Here is a 17,280-nt window from a genome sequence, read left to right on the forward strand (position 1 = left end):
AATACAATATTTAATTACATGTTAAATAAGCTTGGTCTCAATTATTATAGTTGGGGGATTTTAGGAATATTGGACATTACTGAGTCTCTTCTCTCTTGTTGAATCTTGAAATATTTTCTTCTTAGGTTGTTTTGCCTCTTCACCTTGAAAAGATAAGGGACAAGTTGGCTGAAAATATCCATGAACTATGGGGAATGAATAAAATAGAACTTGGCTGGACGTATGGCAAGGTAAGTCATGAGAATTCTGCTTTGGAAGCAAATGCCTTATTATATGTGAAGTTGGTAGTACCACCACCTATTACAATTATATCACAGGATGATAGAAATGTAGAAATGGAAGGGACCTTAAGAGGTAGAGCCTTCTGTGCTGAAGCAGGATCAAATATACTTAGCTCCTCCCTGACACAAGTTTGTTCATTTGTTTTAAACCTTTCAGTGATTGCGATGCCACAAACTCCCTTGGAAATCTATTCCAGTACTTAACTATCCTTATAGTTAGAAAGATTTTCTTATATCTAACCTAAACCTGGCTTGCTGCAGATTAAGCCCATTATGTGTTGTCTTACTTTCAGTGGACATAGAGAACAACTGATCAGTGTCCTTTGTATAACAGCCCTTAACGTATCTGAAGACTCTTATCAGCTCTCTTCAGTTTTCTTTTCTCAATACTAAATGTGCCCAGGTGTTCTTCAGAGGTCAGGCTTTCTTAAACTTGACATATTTTTGTCACTGTACTCTGACTTTGTCCACATCTGCCTTCAAGTGTAGCACCCAGAACTGAACACAGTGCTCTACTTGAGACCTCATCAGTGCTGAGCAGGGCAGGATGTTACCTCCTATTTCCTACATAAAACATTGCTGTTAATAGCACCCCAGGATGATAATGACCTTTTTTACAAATTGCATCACATGTTGATTCAGATGGACTTTGTGATCTAGCATAATCCTAAATCCCTTTTAATTAGTATTACTGTCTGTGCAGATATTTTGTAGTGGTGGATTTGATTTTGCCTTCCTATAGTACTCTGTCCTTCTCTTTTATTCAAATTGCATCTTTTTGATTTCAGACCAATTCTCCAATTTGTCAAGGTCAGTTTGAATTCTAATCCTGTTCTCCAGAGTACAAGCAACCTCTCCCAGCATCATGTCATTTATAAATTTTATAAGCACATTCTCCATTTTCCAAGTGGTAAATCAAAATACTGTATCATAACAGACCCAAGTAAGGTCCCATTAAATATGGCATATTCCTTGAATATGGGCTATCTATCATTTTATAAGTATCAGAGAGGTAGCCAAGTTAGTCTGTATCTCCAAAAACAACAAGCGGTCCTGTGGTACCTTATAGACTAACAGGTATTCATCTATCAATTTATAGCAATTTAATCTAGACCATATTTCCCTAGTTTTCTTTTGTGACTGTCAGGTGGAACTGTGTCAAAAACCTTTTTAAAATCAAGATGTATCATGTCTACAGATTCCCCCAATACACTAGGCCAGCAACCGCTTCAAAAAAGGAAATTAGGTTAATTTGGCATGATTTGTTCTTGACACATCCCATGTTGGCCATTAGTTATAACCCTATTATCTTCAATAGGCTTCCCACTTGAATGTTTAATAATTTTTCAGTATATTTCCAGCTATTGAAGTTAGGACGACTGATATCTATAATTCCTTGGATGCTCATTGCTCTCATTTTAAAAGACGGCTTTATGTCTTTTATGTTTACCCAGGAAAATCGGAGAAGATACAAAAGTAGAAATCTCAGTAATAATGGGAAATTTCAGTTTTCCTCATAGTAACTGGGTATGCGTGACTGCAGGAAGAGACAGCATTTCTAGACGTCATAACTGCTACTTTTGAGTAGCTTTTCCTGGAACTCAAAAGAGAAAAGGCAGTTCTTCAGTTAAACCTCAGTGGAACACAGGATTTGGTCCACAATGTGACTATAAGTTAATCTCTGGGGAACGGGAGCCATAATTTAATTAAATTGAAAAAATATTAGTAGAGGAAGAAGTGGACAAAAAAGCCACAGAAGCATTGACCTTCAAAAGTGGGGCTATCCAAAATTGAGTATCTAATTAAATGGAAATTAAAGTAGCAAACATAAGGGTGAATTGCTTGCAAAATGCCTAAAACTATTTAAAAAAAAACCACAGCAGAGGCTCAAACTAAATGTATCCTCCTCAAAAATAAAAGGCCAATACATTTGTAAACAGCGGAGAAAAAGAGGAAGTTAGAACAAAAAGGGCAATTTTTTAAAGTTAGAAATCAAATCCTAGTAAGGAAAATAGAAAGAAGGATAAACTCTAGCAAGTCACGTGTGAAAGTATAATAAGGCAGGCCAAGAAAAATATGAAGAGGAGCTAGCAAGAGGCAACAACTATTAGCAATTTTTAAAGTACATCACTAGCAGGAAACCTGCCAGGGAAGGGGGGGAGGCTACTAAATGACTGAGGTGTTTCAGGTGATTCAAGGAAGACATAGCAGTTGCAGAGACTCTTAACTTTTTTTCATCCATCTTCACTGCAGAAATGGAGGAGATGATGATGAAACTGAGGAACTGTCTCAGACTGAGATGTCAGTAGAGAATGTTTTGGAACAAACTGATAAATAAAACAATAAGATGTCACCAGGACCAGATAGTATTCATCCAGGAGTTGTGATGGTACTCCCAATATGAAATTGCATAAAAACTGAGTGATATGTAACCTATTGTTTAAATCAGCCTCCATACCAAATGACAGTAGAGGCATTAATAGAATGCTGATTTTTAAAATGGTTCTAAAAGTGATTCTGGCAATTACAAGACAGTATGCCGGAGTACTGGGCAAATTGGATGAAACTGCAATAAAAACAGAATTATAAGACACACAAATAAACCTTCAAAACAAAAAGCAGTCAAGTAGCACTTTAAAGACTAGCAAAATAGTTTATTAGGTGAGCTTTCGTGGGACAGACCCACTTCTTCAGACCATAGCCAGACCAGAACAGACTCAATATTTAAGACACAGAGAACCAAAAACAGTAAGCAAGGAGGACAAATCAGAAAAAGATAATCAAGGTGAGCAAATCAGAGAGTGGAGAGGTGCGGGGGGGAGATCAAGAATTAGATTGAGCCAAGTATGCAGACGAGCCCCTATAGTGACTCAGAAAGTTCCCATCACGATTTAAACCATGTGTTAATGTGCCGAATTTGAATATAAAAGTCAGCTCGTCCACTTCTCTTTCTAAAATGGTGCGATAATTTCTCTTCAGTAACACACATACCTTGAGGTCATTGACAGAATGGCCCATTCCATTAAAATGTTGACTAACTGGTTTGTGGATCTGGAGTGTTTTGATGTCTGTTTTGTGCCCGTTGACCCTTTGTCTAAGGGAGTTAGAAGTCTGTCCAATATACAAAGCATCTGGGCATTGTTGGCACATGATGGCATATATGATGTTAGTAGAGGAGCATGAGAAAGATATGTCAGAGAAGAATCAGCATGGCTTTTGTAAAAGAAAATCATGTTTCACCAATCTTTTAGAATCCTTTCAGGTTGACAACCAGTATGTAAACAGGAGTGATCCAACTGGTGATTATGTGGGTCACGTATTTACTTGGGACACCATGAAACAGCAGTCGTGTAGCACTTTAAAGACTAACAGAACGATTTATTAGGTAATGAGCTTTTGTGGGACAGATCCACTTCTTCAGATCTTCAGTTTGATATGAAGAAGTGGGTCTCTCCCACAAAAGCTCATCACCTAATAAATCATGTTGTTAGTCTTTAAAGTGCTACATGACTGCTGTTTTGTTTTGTTAGAATACAAACTAACAACGGCTACCTCACTGTTACTATAGGAACATCGCAGTAATCTACTATGTGAGCAAACAAGAAGGCTCACATCCCAGTTTGCTTTGCTTAGATATAACTGGGATGAGGCAGTCTGCATCAAGAATCATGTTACTCTGGTAGCTGTTCACTTGCCTGTGGTTTAGACTAATCTCAGAAGCCATCTCTGTGGGCATTTTCCCCAAAGTCATGAGTGGTCCCTTGGTCATCCTTACAACTTGGAACATCCCAAAGATAAGACATGTTTGCTATAGAAACCAACTGGAAATGCTGACTCTAGGGATCTCAGTTCAAACTCCCTGTCTAGCACTTCACACCTCAGCTAGCAGTTGGCTCTCCTGTATTTCCTCTTTCCCTTGATCCTGATATCTTGGGCACTTTGTCTTGTCAAAAAGGGCAGAGGAGCCAGTGTCAAGGCACTGCAGCTGAGGCTTAGGGTGGTTTGTCCCCCCAAAAAGTGAACTGACTCCATGAGGAGGAGAGATGCCAAGGAGGAACAACACTGCTCCCCAGTGGCAAAAAGCTGGGGGGAAAGTAGAAACACAGGTGCAAAAGAAACTGCCACTATTTGCTGCTGTGTAGGTAGGGAGTAAACAAGAGCAGAAGGGGCATAACTGGAATATGTGATACCCAAATGAAGCTACATCTCCTGGAACTGCAGAGAAAGGGGAACAGAATGTCCAGAATTATGGGAGATAATGAGCTGTGGAAGGGTCAAGGCCTTCTCCATGGTAACAAGTCAGAAAGAATTGGATTCTTAAAATAGATTGAAATCACCTCAGATCCTGAAAAAGTTTCAGCTGAGGATCAAAGGTCTGTCAGTATTAAAGCATCAGTACTGGGGAAAATGTCAGTCTGTTTGTGGCAGACCGTTGGTGTTTAGCTCATAGGTTATCATCTACCAAGCACTCAGTGATGCTCAACAAATGCAATTCTAAGAATGCTCCTGGAGACACATTGCTGCTTAGCAAGCATAACATACTGGTTTAGACCTGTACAAAACAGTTGGTGCAAGGTCATGCTACTACATCTATGATAACAGAAGGTACAATATCATTGTGGTCTTCAGCATATGAAAGAGTGATACAGAGAGGAATGGAAGAACACATGCTATAGTGTTTGGAATCACTGAGTTTAGGAAGAAATCACTTGAATGCAGAGATCTGCTTTCCCATTTATTCCATCTCACACTACAAGCTAGAACCAACCAAAACTGGATGGGCTAATCCACTAATTATCTAACTCAGTTACTATGACAATAGTCAGATTTATCACTCTGACAACTCAATACACAACAATATACCTCCCTTCCTTTCTCAGGTGTAGGTAGAACTTTATTACCCAGAGACCTGTCCCTATCAGAGGAGCTTCATTCCTCCATCTTAGCCCCTCATACACTGCTTCCATAAGTCAGGGATCTACAACCAAAATAGCAAGAAGAGCTGTTTTTTTCAAAGTCAGTCACAAAATCAGTACTTCAAGAGCTGCAATGCACGTGAAAATGATACAATCCTTAATAAATAACATCAAACCATACTTTTTTGTAAACCCTGTTTTAAGAAGAGTGCACACATGATGATTTGTGCCACTTAGAAAGTTTAGGTTACTTTCACCCCTGGGTTGAAGAACAAATGAGGACAGGGAAAACACTGTTCCTTGGGATAGGCTCTTAAGCAGGAAGGAGTATTGTTTGCATCAACCCTTCATGCTCCCCCTCCATTCCCAGGCTTTACCCCCCCATCTCCATGCTTTACCTGCCTCAGCCCCCAAATCCATCCCCTATCCCCAAACTTTATCACCCCATCTTGCAAACCCATGCCCAGGATTAATCCCTCTCAACCACAAACCTGCCCCGCCCCCATCCCCAGGATTAACCTGCCTTAGTCGATGAGCTCCTCCAGCTGTGTGCAGAGCAGTTCCTCACCCTTCTTGTGGAACATCTCATACAGCTTGACCTACAGGTGCTGCTTGTACTGGCGCGTGCACTCATGCTCAGCCAACAGGAAGTTGTACCGCTCGGTCAGCTCCATGTGCTGCTGCTGCTCCTCCATGAGAGATGCCTCCCCCCTCCTTTTCCTTCTTCTCAGCAGGGCTGCAAAGGTCCAGCAGGGCTAGACTCAGCCATCCCTCCCCACAGCTCTCCTGAAGGCTTTTCATTTCCCCCACCTGCACTGCAGGGGACTCCCTTCCCTGCCACTGCTGAAATAGTTTAACTAAATGTAATATGCTTAACAGCCAGATTCTTCCTCCCACCCTGCTGGCTGTTAAACCAATTAAATTTTGTTCTATTGTTTCATCAGTGTAGGTGGTGGGCCGGGGGGGGGAGCTGCAAATGACTACTTAATGACTCCTTGCTGACCCCTGCCATAAGGGAAGGGAGGATAATGCTGGGACCATCATGTTCCCCACTGCCACCAAGCTGTCAGGTAGGGGTCTGTAACCTATACAGTTGTAGTGTGTCTTGTTTGTAAAATCTGTTATTAAAAATCTTCCACAGAGTCTCAGCAAATACACAGTTCTCTCCCATGCATCCCTTAGTGGCTCCTCTTTCAGAATTTTATCCAGATTTATGATATTCTAAGTTGATGGAGGAAGAGCCTCATCATTACCACTATAAGGCTTGGGAAGCTTCTTTTAATGTCCACCTCCTGACCTATATGGATCTCTAATGACATTATTGGAATCCACGGGATCCTTATAGTTTAGGAGACTGCATAAATGTCTTAGCAAGGAGAATGCACCTGAACTTACTAAATCATCAATTGCCAGCATAGGAATATATGATCAACTCTTGGGGGAAAGCTCTTCTTTTTTTCGCCTTGATGAGGCTGTTGTGCTGTCTTCTTTTTCATGCTAATTATTTAAAACAGTTTCAAGACCTGATGCATTGCATCTAGAAGTGAATCTCATCTTAAATTACTAAACTCTGTTCAGATTTCAGCATGTGCAGCACTTCCAGTTAATGAAGAACTATTTGAATTTACTATGGTTGAATGGGATACTCAGTCGCCATACCCCATACATGCAAATGGCTGACAAGAAATATTATACACCTCTCAAAGAATCACTTTTTTTATCTTCACACCATGCTCCTAATTCTTTAGTGGTCAGTGCTGCTGAGAGAATGAAGAATGTCTGTCTAGATTAGCACCACAGGATAACTCAGGAGGAAAAGTTGTTCTTCAGCTACTCTTCAATATAGAGTAGCAATTCAACTTGGCGCTGACATGCAGTGGTAGTTTTCACTGATTAAGGACTGCAGTATTTAGCCTATTATTTGCCTTGTCATTCAGTAGCTATGATTTTACTACTTTCATTTCAGTTGTTAAGGATCATGCTCCATACTCATAAATTATATTGGAAAGGCTCGTTTATCTGTTATTAGGCATCATAGGATACACAGTAGTATTCATTCCTTTATTTGTGCAAGGAACAAGACTGTTTGCTATGCTGAAATTAGTCTGAGTGTAATAACAGTACAAATCTTTTTCTGGTATTCTCTTACAGATACGGGATGATAACAAAAGACAGCACCCTTGTCTGGTGGAGTTCTCAAAATTACCTGAAACAGAGAAGAATTATAATCTACAAATGTCAACAGAAACCCTAAAGTGAGTTTCAAACACAAGATTAAAAAGAAATTAAGTTTTATATTTTTGGTTCATTCTGCCATTTTAAAAACATAGAATCATAAGATTGGAAGGGACCTTGAGAGGTCATCTAATGCAGTCCCAGGCGCTCAGCAAGATTAAGTAATATCTAAGCCATCCCTGACAGGTGTTTGTTTAAGTTGTCTAAAGAATGCATCTTAGTGTATTGTTGTGTTCCAAAATGCACAAGTCAGATGGACAATCAGGTCCAAATTCTGTTTAAAATAATTTGTACAATTCCTACTGATTTCATTGAGAGTTCTGGGTGCATATTTAAAAGGCAGGATTTGATCCTTTATATACACAGATAATAGAGGTAAAAACGGAGTTTAATTCTGCTGGGACTTTACTGATTGGAACTTGTGGCTGATTTGTCATTGTGGAAGGTCAAGGAAAATTTGACCCATATTTTTTAAAAGACTAATTTGGACTTCTTTTACTTCAATGCTAATGTCCTTTATTTCATTTTGTAATCCTGTTTCTGATGATTTTTTGCTGAATTAAAGCCTTTATTTTTCTAAAGCCTGTAAGTCTGGAATTATATTAGAAGTACAGTTGCAGTGTTTCAAATATGAGGAATTACTAATATTACAAAATAATTTATGAGAATGCTATGTTTTTCTTTAACAACTTTTAGGAGCTATAACTTAATATATTTTACAACAACCAACTTTTTGTCTTTATAGAACTCTTTTGGCCCTTGGATGCCATATTGTTCATGCTAATCCAGCAGCCGAGGAAGATCTTAAAAAAGTAAAACTTCCTAAAAAGTATGTTTCTCAACAATTCTCTCTCTCTCCCTCTCTCTCATATCGATTATTATTTGTGTGTTTCTTAAACATAAAGTACACTCTGCAGTTATTTTGGTAAACAGTAAGAAATTTATTTTCAGATGATAATGCTAACTTGTAGGTTCTATGGAAGTTTCACTTACACAGACTTCCAGGGCACATGGATGCTGGCTTGCGACAGCAAATTTTTGTTTCAGCACCTGGCTTCTGTTGTTTGCTGACTGCCAATCTTGCTTTATTATGTCACCCTGTGGAGTGGCTGTGTGACAAATAGCTATGCATTGGTGACTATATTGAACTAACATACTCTTTTTATCTTTTGATATTAGCCTTGTTTAACCCCAGAAAATGTTTCTTTTATCAAGCAGCAAAATATAGTAGATGTGATGATACTGTACTTAGAAGAATATATTCCTCTTCTATATAACTCTCTCCATTTTCAATATTTTTTTCATTTTGAGTGAAAGTATTATGCTTCATACAAAAATTTAGAAAGACAAGATTAATACACCTCAATTACCATTTAGAATAACTTGCAATTCTGGGAAAACACAATTCAGTATCGTACATTTGTTTGGTATTCTCAACATCTTTATCTTTTGTATGTTACTTTGTGTCTACAATAGTAATAAATACTTCTGTATCAAAAAGAGTTGGACATAAGTTATAGGCATTTGGGACCCAATCCTGCAAACATCTACACATACAGGTTACTTGTGGGCACACGTGCGTGTGTGTGTATATATATGTTTGTGTGTGTGTGTATTCAAGCTCAGGCTCAGTGCTGTATGTAAGGATAAGTTTCCTTTAAGGCATTTGCCTTTGAAAAAGTCTTTTCCAAATGAATGCATAGTGGAGTACACTTCATTATTCTTGGAGGCTTTGTATAAACTTTAATGGAATGGTTTTATTTTGATTTCCATCTTGTTCTAAATCCTTGATGAGCTAAATTCACTACTGATTTGAGCACAGGGCCAAGGGTAGCTGGAAGTCCGATAATGGGGAAGTTGAATTAGTTCAAGGCTGCAAGAGTTTTTCTTCCACTCAGGGACCTTCAAGCAATCTTCACAGCCCCAAAAGTGGCAAAGATGGTGCAGAGAACATGTTGTTTCAGCACATCTCTGATGCAGCCTTTACTGATGGGGGTATCCTAGCCCTCCTGACACAAGTTAAAATTGCTACCCTTTTGCAAAATCCTGAAGAGACAGCTGCAGTCATCCTACACAGGTCCATCATTCTGTCATGAGAAAGTGATGTGAGCAGTAAGCAAAAGGAATGGGTTCAGCTCTACATGGGAAGAATAAGTTATGATTCTGAAATGAGTAGTAAATTTAGTCATTCTGTGTTGTGGGAGATGACGACTTTGAACCACTTAATGTTATTAGCAAAGAAAGCCTTTTCTAAGAGTTTAATTGCCAAAACTACCATGGTAAAACTCTTTTGATGTTATTCCTTTCTGTACAAAATAAACTAAAAGCCAGTTTGTGCTTGTGTTAGTGACATATGTGATTCATGTGAGAAACACTTTAGTAGCCTATCAAAACAAAAAAGCAGTGAAGTAGCACTTTAAAGACTAACAAAATAATAAAAAATTGTCACCTGATAAATTATTTTGTTAGTCTTCAAAGTGCTACTTCACTGCTTTTTTGTTTTGATAGGCTACTTAAGTAGCACTTACATTATTTTGTTAGTCTTTGAAGTGCTACTTCACTGCTTTTTTGTTTTGATAGGCTACTTAAGTAGCACTTCAAAGACTAACAAAATAATGTAAGTGCTACTTAAGTAGCCTATCAAAACAAAAAAGCAGTGAAGTAGCACTTTGAAGACTAACAAAATAATTTATCAGGTGACAATTTTTTATTATTTTGTTAGTCTTTAAAGTGCTACTTCACTGCTTTTTTGTTTTGATAGTCTATAGACTAGCACGGCTCCTTCTCTGTTACTTTAGTAGACTGTTGATTTGGTGGTCTGTGCAAGATAAGGTACCTTCCTGCTCCGTGAGCTAACATCCACCACAGGCCTGGGATAGGATGGGAGGTGTGCCCAGTTGAAGGCCCTGGAAGGGGCAGGACCGAAGGCAGTCAGCCCTCAGCATCGCCCTGACTGTGGCACAGCCCCAGCCCCATTCACATACAGCTACATGCAGCGGTGGGAGCAGCGCTGCCATGGCAATTCAAAAAGCCCAGAGTTCTAGCCACTACCATAGCCAAAGTAGCATGGGTGGCAGCCAGAGTTCTGGGTCCCCTTGAAATGTCAGGCTCTGAGGCAACCGTGGAACCTTCAGTGGGCCTGTTCCTATTATACAGTATCTCCAGAACAACTGCAGTTTAATATGTAGCAAAAGGCCTTTAATATTTTTCTAAACTGCTTGCTAGTACATGAGGCTTCACTGAGGTCAGTGGAAGAGTCTTCCTGTGAAGTTTTATAAGTGACTGCTTATATAATGGCCCAGTCCTACAAAGGCAAAATATTGATGCTATTCAGTGAGGCTATGTCTAGATTACAGGGATTTGTTGACAGAAGCTTTTATCAGAAGGTATCTTCTGACAAAACTTCTGTTGACAGATTGCGGCCAAACTGCCAAGCGGATCGCAAGAATGATCTGCTCAGTTGAGAGAGTGTGGTCAGACTGCCCAGCTGCTCTATCAGCAAAGCGGCCACCCGGAAGCACAGCAGACAGGACTTCCCAGTGTCCCGGAAGCCCTGTCTGTCAACTGAGGGCCCCCCAGAATGTCCAGAGTGGCTTTCTGTCCGCAGAGGCATTGTTTCTTATGGGGGGTGGGGTACAGGTGTTGACATAAGTGCTGCACTCTGTCAACTTACTATCTACAGATTGCCTTGGGAATCTGGACCCTCCATGAGTTTTGTTGAGAGAAGGTCTTCAAACCTTCTGATATATTTATATTTTAATCAGAGTACTTTATGGAAAACTGAGAGGACGTCTTCAATACTTAATTTTACTGATTTTATTCAGTTATGTGTAATACAATTGAAGTATATAGTTATGTGCTAGTGTATTTGCATTGACAGCATATTATTTGAAATACAATCAGTATTCTGCCCCTTACATGCTTTAAAAAGATAACATTAATTTTCAAGTAAAAAATTATGGAAGTGTTCAAAATATAAATATATCTTCTTTAGTAATTTTTTGGTTAAAGGAAAAAAAGGTGGAGGGGAGCTGGTACTCAGCCAACTCTCTGAGGTCCACATCACCCCCTCAGCCATTCCCTCAGCTGGGGCTGCAGAGGTGCCAGTATTCAGTACAGCAAGTACAAACAAAGCACTGTAGATGTTAATGTTTAAAATATAAATATATGCATCTAAATTTCTGCTAAAAAGCACAGTTTATAGCATTTTGTTGTTTGTTTTACAGTAGCATTTTAAAACTTAGGCAAGGATTTGGGTCCAACTGAATTAGGTGCTGTGCAAATTGATGGTAAATTAGTGTGTCTGCCTCATAAACCCTCAGTGTGTTGGGTCTTGTTATGAATAAATTCCACAAATAAATGGGGATTGAGGGATGGAGACAGAAGAGAAAATTACATAAATGTGATATGGAAAATTTGAGAATTTGATTGCTAGTGAAAAAAATAAGTATTTTTAAAGTTTGTTTTTACTTCTGACAAAATAAATTTCATAATTATTTCTTTTTATTGGGTTATAGTTACATGATGTCAAATGGATATAAACCTGCCCCTCTAGATCTTTCTGAAGTAAAATTGTTACCTTCTCAAGAAGTTTTAGTTGATAAACTTGCAGAGAATGCACATAATGTCTGGGCAAAAGACAGAATAAAACAAGGGTGGACCTATGGCATTCAGCAGGTAAGAACTAGTTTGTTAGAAATATTTTGAAAGATGTAGATGAGTTTGAGAATAAGAACAACTACACTTGGACAGACCAAAGTTTCACCTAGCCCAGTATCCTGTCTTCTTCCTGACAATGCCCAATGCCAGGCACCATAGAAGGGATGAACAGAATAGGTAATTATCAAGGGATCCATCCCCTATCATCTGTTCCCAGCTTATGGCAAACAGTGGCTAGGGACGCCTTCGCTGCCCATTTTGGCTAATAGCCATTGATTAACCTATCTTCCATGAACTTATCTATTTCGTTTTTGAAGCCTGGTATAGTCTTGGCCTTCACAACATCCTCTGGCAACAAGGTCCTCTGGTTTACTGTTTGTTATGTGAGGAAATACTTCCTTTTTGAATTTTGTCTACCATTTTGTTGCCAGTTCTGTCAGATCCTTTTGTAGCTCTTTGCAGTCTCGGGACTTGACCATGTGGAGTAAAAGTATATTTTTTCTGAATCATTGTCGGATGCTGAACCTGAGAAAAATGTAAACAAAGTATTAGGTATCTAAGACCTAAAATACTTTAATGGACTTTCATCAAGCAGTTGGTCCACAGAATCATGACTGGAGAGAAATTTAGTCTTTTTGTCTTTAAACCAGTAACACTATAGAAGGAGTGTCTCAATTAATTATGAAATTTCTCCACAAAATAGTCTTAGATTCCCCTCATTCTTGATTTGTGTGCAGTAACAATTACTGATTTGTGTGTTTAATTTGTTTTATTTACTAGCTTTTATATTTACTTCCCTTGTCCGGTATGGTCAAGACCTGACCAGCCCCAGACCAGAGAATTTGCCAAACAAGGGAAGGTTCTTTGCCATGGCCCTCAACCTGCCATCTGCCAAACCCTCCTCCTGCCACTGGGCTGCTTCCTTACCTAATGCCCTGGGGTTGTGGGGAAAAGCTGGCTCAGGCCCCATTGTGCTGCAGGAGAAAGCTGGCACCAGCCCCAGCTTTGCGGGGCTGTGGGGGAAAGCCAGTACTGGACCTGGCTTCACAGGCAAACGCTGTCTTTGGCTCCAGTCCCGGCCCTGTGCATCTGCCCTCCCACAAGTGTTGCTGGGGAGATAAGGGCTCTGCCAGAGGATGTGAGCTGCACGTTTCTGCTCAGTTCTCTGGTCCAGGACAAGGGATGTTGCTGAACCAGAGAGTGCTTGGTGTAGGAGTTTCAACCTGTATGAGTTTTTTGCTAAGAGGGGAAAGACCTCAAGCCTATATTTTATGCAGAAAAGAGAGAGAACATGTTAACATTGATTATCTCATTACATACCTGTGTGAAATTTAAAACACAATTTCCTTTAAATACTTTCTTGTGACTTCTTTTTAGGATCTTAAGAACAAACGAAATCCTCGACTAGTGCCATATGCTTTATTAGATGAACGTACTAAGAAATCAAATAGAGATAGTCTTCGTGAAGCTGTTCGGACTTTTGCTGGTTATGGATATAATATTGAGCCACCAGACCAAGAACTAGGTATGTCTAGTAAATACTAATTCTTCTTCAAGTAGTGTCCCTATAGGTTCTGTTCAGCTGGTGCATGCACCTTTGACTGGGGAGTTACAGTAGCAGTGTCTGTTCAGTTTGTGTATTGTCTCCAGATATCTCTTGTGATTCACACCAAGATTATATAGAACAGTTTTATGGCCCAAGACTGAGGATCTAGCGTTAGTGGTTTCAGACTATAATTTAGCTTTAACCAATTTAAGTTGTGACTCTAACACTAATTTTATTATATTGACAATTTGTTTATTCAACTAAGGTATTTTTCCTCCCCACTTCCCTTGCTTCTGCCAGAATGACTCTTTGTGGGCAGAAGGGATTGTTTCTATAGTATACCAGGGTACCCGAGCTTCAAGTACTGCCTGTCCTACTAGAAGTCCAGCCTAGTTAGCAATGGACGTTCTCAGTGCCTCTGCTGTTTAGGAGACACCCATGTACCTGTAAGATTTCCACATTTTTTAAAAACAGATCTAGAAGAAAATCAGGGAGGTCAATTTTAGATTCCTGGTGATGGATTCTTTTGTACTTCTGTCAGTGCCAAAACTGGTATCCCAGACTGCCAAGTACTATAAACCATCAATATATTTGGATTGACCTCAGACACTAGACATGTTCCACTGAAGCCATCTGTGTCCCTGCTACCAAGTGGCATCTTCCAGAAAAGCTCTACTGAAACAGTCTACAACCTCAATACTGATGCTGATTTCAGAGTCTTTATTCTTAGCATAGGTACACTCAGTACTTGTTCAGATCAAATACTCAAAAGGCCTTCTTGTTTCAGATGAGTTGGTGTCACCATTGTTAATAGCTATTGAATATTTGGCAGTGCCCAAATTTGTCAAGCCAATGAGACCCCAACTTTCTCAAGCATCAGAGAGGTACAAACCAATGTTGGGCAGGCAACTGTCTTCACCCCTCTTGGCCGCCCCACAGAGCCTTAGTGAGGATGATTCTTCTGATTTTCAGAACTCTGTCCAGGGATCTCTCATATATCACAGACGGGACATCTCCCCTGCCATCTACCCAGAATGTTTCTTCCTTAGAAATTTCCAATCTTGTGACCCATCCTACCGGGTTGATCAGGAGTGGATGTCCCCTTTTCCACCCTATGGTCCACCCAGGGGAGTCGACATCCTTGCCAAGCACATGGGCTTGGTAGTGGGGGCTACATCAGTGCTTCCCGAAGGGGCAGTGCTTCTAATGGAAGAGGCAGGGCATGGGTGGCTAGTCCTCAGCAGCATCTGGACCACAGTGTCCACCACCAGCCCCAAGTGCTGCGCAGAGCATGCCACGAGTTGCTCTGGCACCAGCCCCAAGTGCTGCGCAGAGCATGCCACGAGTTGCTCTGGCACCAGCCCCAAGTGCTGCGCAGAGCATGCCACGTGTTGCTCTGGCAGCAGTTCAAAAGGGCCTGGGGTTCCTGGCTGCTGCCACTTCAGAAAAAGAATGTCATGTCTGAGCTCTACTTTCACTAGAGGATATCTAGGAGTTTTTGAGGGGTAAGATTGTTTAACGTTTTGGCCAAAGTCTGCCTTTAAGGTTCATAATATAAGCTACATATCTAGAACACCTTTATGCTTCCAGTGTTCACTTTCACTATTTGCTCTTGTGATGTCACTATTTCCTGTCTTGCCAGGAATCAGCAAGTCTTCCAGCCTAGACTGGGGCTGAGTCTTAATGCAGGTGGGGTGGGGGAAAGGAGCAGGTGTTGTAAAAATGCAAGCAGGAAAAAAACATGAAAAACCCAAATCTCTCAGATACTCTTTATACTATATGAACGTGCCCATTTTTATTTCCTTTCCAAGTCATCGCTGACTGCTTTTTAAAGGCTCAGTCCTGTGTTTATGAAAGTCCAGTGGGACTTTTTCATCCACTTAGTGGAAGCAGGATTTTGCCTGAAAATTGGGGAAAGGATTAATATATTTTAATCAACATTTCTTAATTATAATTTCTTTATCTAATTTTTTTTATTTACAAAGCACCTTTTAAATCCATGAAAATACAACTAAGGGGGGTTGCAGTCTTATGTTTCCTAGATATATCTTTGGGATGCTGCTCCCACTGAAGTCAATGAATCTTTTGCAAAAGTTTCATGGACTTCAATAGAAGGAGTAGACCTGTTATTCCTGTAGCTGGAGCTATTGCTAATATTTAGTAATGTGCTTCACTGAACTACATGCCATTTACAGCAGCAGTTTTGGACAAGTGTAGGAAGTCTTTACTCTTGTGCAACTTTCTGCTTGAGGCTACTCCTTGGGAAATAGACTTACATTACTCACCAAAGTTCCTTATAGACTCATTCAAATTTAGGACTAGAATTTCTAATGCTAAGCAGCTTTTATACTATACTAAATTGTGGATCGTTTGAATTGATCATGATTCAGATTTATAAATCTTGTGTATGTGCTTCTTTGTGTTAAAAAATGTATATGTAAGTAAATCTACAGGAATAACTTTTAACATAAAATACAAACATCCAGTCCTGAAGAAGAGCTCTGTGTAATTGTGAAAGCTTGTCTCTTTCACCAACAGAAGTTGGTCCAATACAGGATCCAGGTTGAACCTTTTCTCATCCAGCATTGGAATACAGGAGGTCAATATTTTCTAGCCCATTACTAACACTTCCATTGCTTACTGGGCTCTTAAAAGACATTTGGGGTAAATTACGGCTAAATAATAGCACAGAACACAGAGCCAGGACTGGTGGCTGTAAACAAATTGTATGGGACAATGGGAAATGTGGTAAGTGGTTGTCCAGTTAACTAAAATCATGACCGATCATGAAGTTGGCCAGACAAGAGAGTTCCATGTTAGAGAGACTAAACCTTTATTACCTTACCCACTGTCTCACTAATATACTGAGACCAACACAGCTACAATAATCATGCAAACACAAATGTTCTGCCATTTAAGAAAGAACAGAGGAAGAGACTGCTCCAGATTCAAATTATAAATGTGAAGAAGAAATGTAGCACCATTCTCAACTATGTCCATAACAAATACTTAAATAATTATTTGTTTCAGAACTGAATCAGAAGGAAAGTTAAACATTGGTATTTTCAGTTGCATTTCATTCTAGTGTGTTTTTTTTTCTTTTCTTTTTCATAGCTGATCAAACTGTGGAAAAAGTCAGTATCGACAAGATACGGTTCTTCAGAGTAGAACAGTCATATGCAGTGACGTCTGGAAAGTGGTATTTTGAATTTGAAGCTGTGACAGGGGGAGATATGCGTGTTGGCTGGGCAAGGCCAGGCTGCCGTCCGGACATAGGTTTGGGAGCTGATGACCAAGCGTTTGTGTTTGAAGGCAGCAGAGTTAGTATATTTATTCACAAAACTTAATTTAATGAATTTGTTAGTTACAAAAGGCTACACAGTGACTTTATAATGTGTATGTCTTGAGGATAACTGTTGTAAATTCTGAGATTCATATGAATGTTTTTCTCCCTGAGCTACAAATGTGTTCATACTCTACACCATCCATATGTTCTAATTCTACAGAGATAGATTTTTGTTACGTTTATTTTATTGGATTCCATGTATTTCACAGAAAGACTCTGTTTGAATTCAATTTCCATTTTTCTTGAACCTGATTCCTTACAGAAGGTGAATGACAATGATATTGTACATAGGGTTTG

At 39.6% G+C, this 17,280-nt stretch overlaps 1 protein-coding gene across 1 annotated transcript in view; it reads left to right on the plus strand.

Annotated features, from left to right (window-relative positions):
• The window catches only part of RYR3 (ryanodine receptor 3), a 572,218-nt gene that overhangs the window by 241,295 nt on the left and 313,643 nt on the right, over nt 1–17,280 (plus strand). The window contains exons 22-27 of the mRNA XM_074996957.1: nt 126–230; nt 7,349–7,452; nt 8,178–8,261; nt 11,950–12,109; nt 13,469–13,616; nt 16,752–16,957. Of these exons, the coding sequence (XP_074853058.1) occupies nt 126–230; nt 7,349–7,452; nt 8,178–8,261; nt 11,950–12,109; nt 13,469–13,616; nt 16,752–16,957 (807 nt within the window). The remainder of the gene's footprint in view (nt 1–125; nt 231–7,348; nt 7,453–8,177; nt 8,262–11,949; nt 12,110–13,468; nt 13,617–16,751; nt 16,958–17,280) is intronic.

This window comes from Carettochelys insculpta, chromosome 6 (genome assembly GCF_033958435.1).
Source record: "Carettochelys insculpta isolate YL-2023 chromosome 6, ASM3395843v1, whole genome shotgun sequence".
NCBI lineage: Eukaryota > Metazoa > Chordata > Testudines > Carettochelyidae > Carettochelys > Carettochelys insculpta.